Source organism: Vulpes lagopus, chromosome 4, assembly GCF_018345385.1.
Source record: "Vulpes lagopus strain Blue_001 chromosome 4, ASM1834538v1, whole genome shotgun sequence".
NCBI classification, from domain to species: domain Eukaryota; kingdom Metazoa; phylum Chordata; class Mammalia; order Carnivora; family Canidae; genus Vulpes; species Vulpes lagopus.
The window spans coordinates 33,736,428-33,746,048 of NC_054827.1; the positions used below are offsets into that span (position 1 = coordinate 33,736,428).

The 9,621-nt window shown below is 34.1% G+C and overlaps 1 protein-coding gene across 1 annotated transcript in view; it reads left to right on the plus strand.

The window, feature by feature from the left end:
- The window catches only part of ADAM2 (ADAM metallopeptidase domain 2), a 145,127-nt gene extending 142,645 nt beyond the window's left edge, over nt 1–2,482 (plus strand). The window contains exons 20-22 of the mRNA XM_041751306.1: nt 296–481; nt 1,890–1,951; nt 2,361–2,482. Of these exons, the coding sequence (XP_041607240.1) occupies nt 296–481; nt 1,890–1,923 (220 nt within the window). The 3' untranslated portion in view covers nt 1,924–1,951; nt 2,361–2,482. The remainder of the gene's footprint in view (nt 1–295; nt 482–1,889; nt 1,952–2,360) is intronic.
- The last annotated feature ends 7,139 nt before the right edge of the window (nt 2,483–9,621 follow it).

The window sequence follows — 9,621 nt, forward strand, 5'->3', positions numbered from 1 at the left end:
CTAAAAATAGGGTATTGTGAAAAATTCTTTATTTCCAGGGGTCACACTTTCTTTTTATCTATATTAATTATTAAACTATTCTGAAAAGAGTATTAAATAAAAGGTTCTCAATGATAAAGCAAATAATAGGACTATTATGGATGAAAAAAATTCTGGAGCACATTTAAATGCTGTTAACTTATCTACTTCATTTAAAAACATGTTAATTATAACTTTATACAAGAGTTAAAAATTTTGTGCTGATAGTCATATTAAAATATAGAAATGTCTTTATTATATTCCTGGTAATTGCTTTTAAATCACTGATGTTTTCTCTCCCAGAAAGACGCTACATTGAGAATGTTTACCATGGCAAATCTACAAAATGGCCATTTTTCTTACTAATTCCTTTTCTCATTATTCTCTCTGTACTGATCATCATACTGGTAAAAGTTTATTTCCAAAGGAAAAAATGGAGAACTGAGGAGTATACAAGTGATGAGTATATTGATTTAATATTTAAGATTCATTACTTTTACAATTTGTAGACATATATATAACATTAATAAATATCATCATGATGTAACTAATAATTCAGATTTAAATTTTATCTCTACATGAAAACAAAATACTTAATATGTTGATAATTAGTATAGTGGTTAACAGAATTTTTTCAAAGGTCAGCAGTTTTAGTCTTAGAACAACTTGAACTCTGCTGGGGTAAAATTAAGTGGAAATGACTTCTAGTTAATGATTATTTACCTCCTTTTATTATTTGATATTAATTATTAAATATATATGGACATTATTTTTTAATAGTTATATATCTCAAAGTATTTTGTGTTTAGTATCTTACTAAAAGGAAGCAGATAAATCTAAAAGAGTAGTTAGCCCTTTAGGCAGTTAAATAAGTTGAGAGTAGGGCAACCAGAGATAGAAAAAGTTATAAGTCAATAAATAATAGTTAGAATGAAAAAATCTGAATTATAGTAAAAGCGAATCTTCAGAAAAAATAAGACAAATGGTTTTTCATTAAAAAAACCTTAGAAACATCTGATGATATGCCTCAAAAATAAAAATAATATTAAAATTGTTTAGTTTTCTTCAGAGAAATTGCTATAAAATAGTTTCTGCTTTTGAATTTTTATATCTGTATTATTCATTTTATTTAACATAAAGTAAATTTTATTAAAATATTTAAAATTGATAAGATATCAATGAAAAGAGAACAATACATTTCACAGAAATGTTTGAAAAGTTTATGTAAAATTACTGAATAATATGCAGTGTGTAGTTTACATAATTCTTTTTTTTTTTTTTTTTTTTTTTTTAAATTTTTTATTTATTTATGATAGTCACAGAGAGAGAGAGAGGCAGAGACACAGGCAGAGGGAGAAGCAGGCTCCATGCACCGGGAGCCCGATGTGGGATTCGATCCCGGATCTCCAGGATCGCGCCCTGGGCCAAAGGCAAGCGCCAAACCGCTGCGCCACCCAGGGATCCCTAGTTTACATAATTCAATATTAAAGTAATATATGTTGGAGAACTTTATTGTGGAAAAACTGATATCAAATATCTTTAGGGGAAAGAGCTATGAAAATGTGTAGGAATAAATATGTAAGAAGATGAATCACAGGAAAACTTAAAGCTATTTAGCTAATGTTATGACTATGAAAAATTATTAGTTCATTTTTAGGTAAAATTGTATTACTGTGTTTTTTCTCGAGTTAATCTTGAGATACTAGTTGAGAAATGTCCTCAATGGTAAGATATTCTCAAGTAGTGGCTGCCCTCAGATCCTAAATAGGAATTCAAACGTTTTTCAAAATTGATATTGTATACAGAGTTTTATAGAACAATCTTAAAGAAAATATAATTTTAAGTGACTATATTTATTTTGAAACATACAGGCAACTTGAAAGTGAGAGTGAACCTAAAGAGTAGCCAGGACAACAGAATCCGTCATATCACAGTGAGTATAAAATAGTTTAAAGGTGAAAGGTAGAGACAGAGAAATGAAAAAAAATTTAACATATTAAATAAATGTAAATAATATAAACATATATTAATGATGATAGTCATATGGCTACATATAATAAAATTGAATTGCAGAGTATTTTCAGTGTTGCAAACTGTACCATGACATGATAAAGTATAAATGACCTCATTTTGCCATTTAAAAACTTCTTTGCAGTGTGATCTTTTAAATTTTTTCTAATAATGTTTAATCCTTTAGTATTTGTGCATTCAGAAGTTGGTCACAAATAAATTGCATGATAGGACTCTTATAATTAGGATAACCTCATGCTATTTGTTGAATTAACCACTTTTAAATTGATTGGTCAAACAAGTAACTTTTCCCCTTTTATTTATTCTTTCAGAGCAGTTATCTTCAATGGACAGGACAAATAGAAAAAAAGAAAAAACAAAAAATTACTGCATTGCTGGATTGTCTAGGATTCAAAACCTGTATTTTATTGTTCTGATATGACAAGAATATATAGAAGATTTCTACTATAGCAGAAATATACCTTTATACTTATACATAAAATGCCACAGATGAATTACTTGTAAGAAATGCATGCTTATGAGTATTTATATTACATTTATTTTTAAAGTTATGTCATACTAATTGTTAGTATGCACTAAATTATCAGTAGGCATGAGAAAAACTTTATAATATAATAAATCCAATACCATGATTAAAGCTCACTGTTATATTTTAAATTGCAATGCTATGTAGTTATGTTATAGTCAGATCTGTAACCAATCAAAAAACAATGATTCTAAGATTTGGAAAAAAGTCTCAATTATATGCGCTTCACAAAAGATAAAACTCAGTTATGTAAAGGTTCAAAGTAAGGGATGGGAGGATATATGCCATGGAACTTTATCCAAAAACTTTATACAAAAGAAAGCTTGATAGACTTTAACACTGATAGTATTCATAGAGATAAAAAAAATCATAATGCAAAGGGTTATTCTTAAAAGGAAATTACAACAATACAAATGCACTAGTCAAATTGTCTAGAGAAACAGAACTGATAGGATATCAATGATTGATAATTAGATGATAAAGATGATAGATGATAGGTAAATGAGAAGATTTGTTATAGGAATTGGTTCACATGTTTATAGGAACCAGGAAGTCTCATGAGCTGTCATGTGAATGCTGGAGAACCAGGAAAGCTGGTAGTGTAACTCAGTATGGATCTAAAGTCCTGAGACTTTGAAAGCCAATGGTGTAAGTTTAGGTCTGAGTTCAAAATGAGAACCAAGAGTGTCAGTGGATGTCCAAGGGCAGGAGAAGGATGCCTTAGTTCAAGCAGAGAGCAAATACACCTTTTCTCCACCTTTTTTTTCTCTTAAGTCCTCAACGGATTGAATAATGCCTACTCTCATTGATGAGGGTAATCTTCATTCAATCTTCTGATTAAAATAATAATCTCTTTCAGAGACACATTCAGAGAAATAATGATTTATCAGATTTCTGGTGGTTCATAAGTTGACATTTACAATTAACTATCACAATCTACCCCTGCTCAATTTGCATTCCTATATGTATTCTTCAAATAAATGTCATAGCTGTCTATTGTGATATAAATACCCTGTGTACAAACAAAAAGGCACTAATCCCTTCTCAGAAAAGGAAATAAAGTCCTTGAGTAATATTTACTCTTCTGATATCCTTTAGCTTAAATACTATGATATAAATAAAATCAGCAATAATTAAAACATTGATATAAAGTCAAAACCTCTTACTATAAAAGAATAAGAGGAAAAATAAAGCTCAAGATATGCATATATACACATAAGTGTATTTATAACAAAATAAAGAGGAAATAGTCATAACATTTTAGTCCTCATTTTTGTAACTGGTCATGTGGTCATAGCTGGTATTCACAACTACCTTCTCCTACTACTCATTCTGTTTTCCTTATGACCTCAGCCAGTACCTGGCCTGGTTTGGTGATCCAAACCTTCACTTCTGGACTATTAGTAGTCCTGTCATTGTAGTTCTCTATTGACTTTTATCACAGGGCATGGCAACACTAAGACACATCCTAAAAAATCTTCCAATTTCCTTCTCAAGAATCATTGTTGTGTCTCCTAATAAAAGCATTCCTCCCTCTGAACTAAGACCTCTAGGTCAGCACAGCATAAAGTCATGGAAATGAGAAGCAAAAATTTTGCCAGTGGGTCACTTGGGGTAAGAATAAGTGGCTCTACTCCTATTTCCACCCTTCAATTCCTGGAACCATGAATCCTGGTTATGTTAGAAATAGCACCATATACTGAACACTGAGCATATACTATCCTCTAGAGAACTTTGTCCCAGCCCCAAAAGATATTGCCGCCTAGTTGATGCTGTAATTGAATGTTCAAAAGGCCATTCCACCATTCTATCAAGCCAACAGCTTCATGACAGTGGAGAGCCAGTGAATTCCCTGAGCCTGGTATCATTGCCACACTTCTCTCTTGCTCTGAAGTTAGTTCCTTGGCCAGAATAAATGCTGAGTAGAATAACATAATAGTAGGTAAGGGATGCTATAAGTTCATAGAGGGTAGTTTTGGCATAACCATTGCATGTAGGGAAGGCAGATAAAAATCCATAGCAAGTGTTTATTCCAGTAAGGAAAAACATTTCCCCTTCCATGATGGAAGTGGTCCAGTGTAATCAACCTGCAACTAGGTATCTAGCTGGTCATCCTGGGAAATGGTGCCACACCTGGGGCTCAGCATTGGCCTATGCTGCTGACAGATTAGGCGTGTTTTCTTTTTAATTAATTAATTAATTTATTTATTTATTTATTTTAAATTTTATTTATGCATGAGAGAGAGAGAGAGAGAGAGAGAGAGGCAGAGACACAGGCAGAGGGAGAAGCAGACTCCATGCAGGGAGCCCGACGTGGGACTTGATCCCAGGTCTCTAGGATCAGGCCCTGGGCCAAAGGCAGGACTAAACCTCTGAGTCACCCAGGCTGCCCTACATTAGGCATTTAGCATGGACTGTAACCATGTATATTTGTTGAGTAGAAGTCCATGTTGCTGAGCCAAATTATAAACTCCATCTCTGCTACCATGACCACTTTGTTCATGAGCCCTTTGAGTAAGAGCAGATAGAGAAATAGACTGACTAGTATCCACAAAATAAGTCATCCTCTTCAACTGATCATTAAAATCTTCCTCTGGTGAGGTTTCCCTTTAGTGAGCAACCACACAGGACACAAATACCTTCACATTTTTTGCCCATTCAGAGAGATCTATACACATATTCTTTCCCCAAATTTGTCACCATTTTCCCACTTGTTCCTTTAAAGCCCCTGACCATTCAACCAAACTATTGGCTACAGCCCATGAATCAACATAAATTACATGTCTGGCTATTTCTCTTTCCAAGCAAAGTTCACAACCAAGTACAATGCCTGAAGTTCTTTCCTCTTGGGAGGATTTCCTTTTACTATTATCCTTCAGCAATGTCTGAGAGAAAGGCTATAGTGCTGCAGCTCTCCACTCTCTGTTGGTTCTTGCATACTGTGCAGAGTTATCTGTAAACTAGGCCCACATTTTCTCTGCCTCTGTTTATTGATGATAAGGAAATCTTTATAAGGCCATAAGTGCAAGCTGGGACAGACAAGGCAGTGTAGCAAGAGAGGGGACCATGAGCATTTAGACCACTTCTTCATGTAACTTACCTCTGCCTTCAGGGCTGGTTGGGCCTGATCACATATTTACCATTTCCATTTGATGATGGTGTACTGCTATGCATGCTTAATTTTATGGCTTGATGAGTCAGAAAACACTCAACAGGCAGCTGAGGTTGTATGGTAACTTGGTGGCCCATGGTCAAGCATTCAGTATCTACAAAGACCCAGTAGTAGGCCAAGAGTTGTTTCTGAAAATGAAAGTAGTTATCTGTAGATTATGGCAGGGATTTTCCCCAAAATCCTAAAGGCATGCACTGTGATACACAAAATCCTAAAGGCATGCACTGTGTGGGGCCTACGAAAGGCTCCAAACAGCATCCCTATCTGCCACTGACACTTCAAGCATCCCTGGATATGCTGGATCATATAGCCCAAGTGATAAAGCAGCTTCCATTGAAGCCTATACCTGTTGCAGAGCCTTTTCTTATTTTGGGCCCCACACAAAACTAGCACCTTTACAAGTCACTTGGTAAATGTATTGGAGTAAAACACCCAGATTAGGAATATATTGTCTCCAAAATCCAGAGACCCACTAGGCATTGCACCTCTATCTTGGTTGTAGAAAGGTCCAGTTACAACAATCTACCCTTCACCATAGAAGGTTTATATCAACATGCTTCATACTACTGGACTCCTAGAAATTTTACTAGACATAGAGATCTTAGATCTATCTTAGATCTTAGAATTTTAGTCAGATTTATTTCCCACCCTTTGATAGCACTCTTTTAAGATTAGAACATTTGATATTTCTTGCTCACTAGGTCCAATCAACATAATGTCATCAAGGTAATGGACAAGTGTGATATGTGACATGCAGCTGCCTCAGGGGAAGCCATGATAATTTCCTCAAAGTTAATCTCCTAAATGGAGGTAGGAAGGCTAAAACACCTTGGAAAGAAACACCAACATGAGTAGAGAAGCCACTGCCACTGGAGGTGGGAGGGCCACTTGCACTGGGGTTAGAAAGGACACTTTAGCAGAGGATAGTGAGGTCACTACCACTGAGGGTGGGGAGGTTTCTTCCATAAAGAAGACTCAGGGGCAGCCCAGGTGGCTCAGCAGTTAAGCGCTACCTTCAATCCAGGGCATGATCCTGGAGACTCGGAATCGAGTTCCATGTCGGGTTCCCTGCATAGAGCCTGCTTCTCCCACTACCTTTGTCTCTGCCTCTCTCTCTCTCTCTCTCAGTCTCTCATGAATAAATAAAATCTTTAAAAAAAAAAGACTCAGCAGAATTTAGGGGCTAAATACACTATTATCAGTTTCACATGTCTCCATTCCAACTTACAAAATTCTAGTCTTTTCCAATCAATATCCTTAATATAAAAGTAGACACCTTGTGAGTCTTGAAGTTCTAATTGCATTATAATTCAGCCAATCACAGGATGAGATTTAATTTTATTTTATTTTCAGCAGTTTCAGCCCTGAGGCTACAGATTAATTTTTTTCAGGGCATATGTAGATATTTTAGGTCATTTGTGCAATGCTTTACCCGGGAATTCAAATCACTAGTCATTTTTTTGGTCACTATGTTGTCTGGCAACATTAAGAAAAACCAAATCAACATTGCTGTATTCCTTAGTTTTAAAAAAATGTTTAAAAGTATCATGTAAAAGTCATTAGTCTTCTTGCCTCTTACAAGTGCTTGATTAGGAGTATCCAATGAAGATATTTTGCACATATTTATAAACAGTTTTTGCCATGGACTCTCAATGCTGGAAATGGAGTCATTAGTATATTTAAATTTAATATTAAATTAGAGAGCCAAATCCAGAAATATCAGAACCAATTTAGAAAACTCATTCTTAAAAATCCCCAAATCTCTGGTGGTGACTGGGTGGCTCAGTCAGGTAAGAGTCTGCCTTCTGCTTTGACCATGATCCCAGGGTTCTGGGATCCAGCCCCACATGGGGTTCCCTGATTAGCAGAGAGCCTGCTTCCCTTTTTGCCCTCCCCATCCTTTGCTCATGCTTACTCTTTGTCAAATAAAATATTTAAAAAAAAAATCTATGGAACCTGTAGCTCACACCACAGAAACAGAAGTCCAAGGACATCTGGGTGGTTGTTGGCTAAGCCCCTGACCTTTTGGTTATGGCTCAGGTAATGATCTCAGTGTTGTGAGACTGAGCACTGAGTTGGGCTCCTTGCTCAGCTCAGTCTGCTTGAGATTCTCTCTCTCCCCTTCCTCTACCCTTTCCCTCATTTGCTCACTCGCTCACTCTCTTTCTCAAATAAATAAAATCTTTAAAAATAAATCCCCAAATCTGTATGAGGATTCTCCAGGGAACCAATAGTATATATAGATTGATTAGAAAGATAGATAGAGGGGATCCCTGGGTGGCTCAGCGGTTTGTCACCTGCCTTTGGCCTGGGGTGCAGTCCTGGAGTCCCGGGATCGAGTCCCACGTTGGGCTCCTGGCATGGAGCCTGCTTCTCTGCCTCTCTCTCTCTCTCTGTCTCTCTCTGTCTCTCTGTGTCTATCATGAATAAATAAATAAATAAATAAATAAATAAATAAATCTTTTTTAAAAAAGATAGATAGATGATAGACAGGTATAGAGATACATACAAGTGGATAGATATAATATTTATTGTAGCAGTTGGCTCACATGATTATAGAGGCCAAGAAATCCCATGATCTGACATCTGCAAATTGGAGAACCAGCGAAGCTGCTGATCTAATTCAATTCAAGTTCAAAAGTTTAAGAATGAAAACGGTGGTGGGGGTAGTGGTGCTATAAGTCCTAGTCTAAGAACCACAATTGTTGACGTCTTAAGGCAAGATGAATTTAAAGTCTCATCTCAAGCATAGAGTGAGTTCCCCCTTTACATTTTTGCTTTATCCAGGCCTTTAAAGAATTGGAGAATGTGCACCAGTTTTATCAAGAATGATCTTCTTCTCAGTCTTCTGATTCAAAGTCTAATCTCTTCCAGAGGCACCCTCACAGACATTCAGAAATGTTTTACTAGGTACCCAGACATCCCTTAGCCTATTTAAATTAATACATAAAATTAAGCATAACAACAAATTATATTTCATGACTTTTAATATAGCTTCATAAATGAAGCAAATATTTTGGAAAAAAGGTTTAGAAAAATTATCAAAGATAGTGAGGGATTTGAACATGATGAACATATATGGGCTATTTGATACAGAGAGCACTGTGCCCAATAACATATGTATATATATATTATATACATATATACATATGTATACATATATATTATATACATATAATAATATTAATAATATATAACATAATAATATAATATATTATAATATTATAATATTAATAATATATAATAATAATATATAATATTATAATATATAATATTATAATATATAATTATATATATTATATACATATATGCATATATATATATATATATATACACAATGAAAGATTTACTGATATATACCACATGCTTGGATATAAAACAACCCAAATACATTCTTAAGATTGAAATATTTAGATTGTATTTTCTAACTAAAATTTAAAACAAATGTTATATTAAAAATTCATAAATATAAGGAAATAAGCAATATATTGCTTAAAATAATCCATGAGTCACAAAAGAAAAATTAATGGAAATTCAAATATCCTTCAAACTATATATACATCTTTTAGATATACTAATTCCAGAAAAAATGCATAATATAGAGAGTCCTTGTTTAGAGGGAACCTTAGACCTTGCTTAGAAGGAATATAAACTATCTGAAAACATTAAGGAAAAATTTTTAAAAAACTAACATTAAATTCTTTAAAAAGTAACTTAAGATAAAAAATAATACTGAAAGAAGCAAAAATAAATGAGAAACAAAATATATAATACTGAGAATAAGCAAAGTCAAAGTTATTTCTTTGAGAATACTAATAAAATTAACCTTTCAAAAGATTATCAAGGTAAAGAAAAATTTTGGATGTGCAAATTA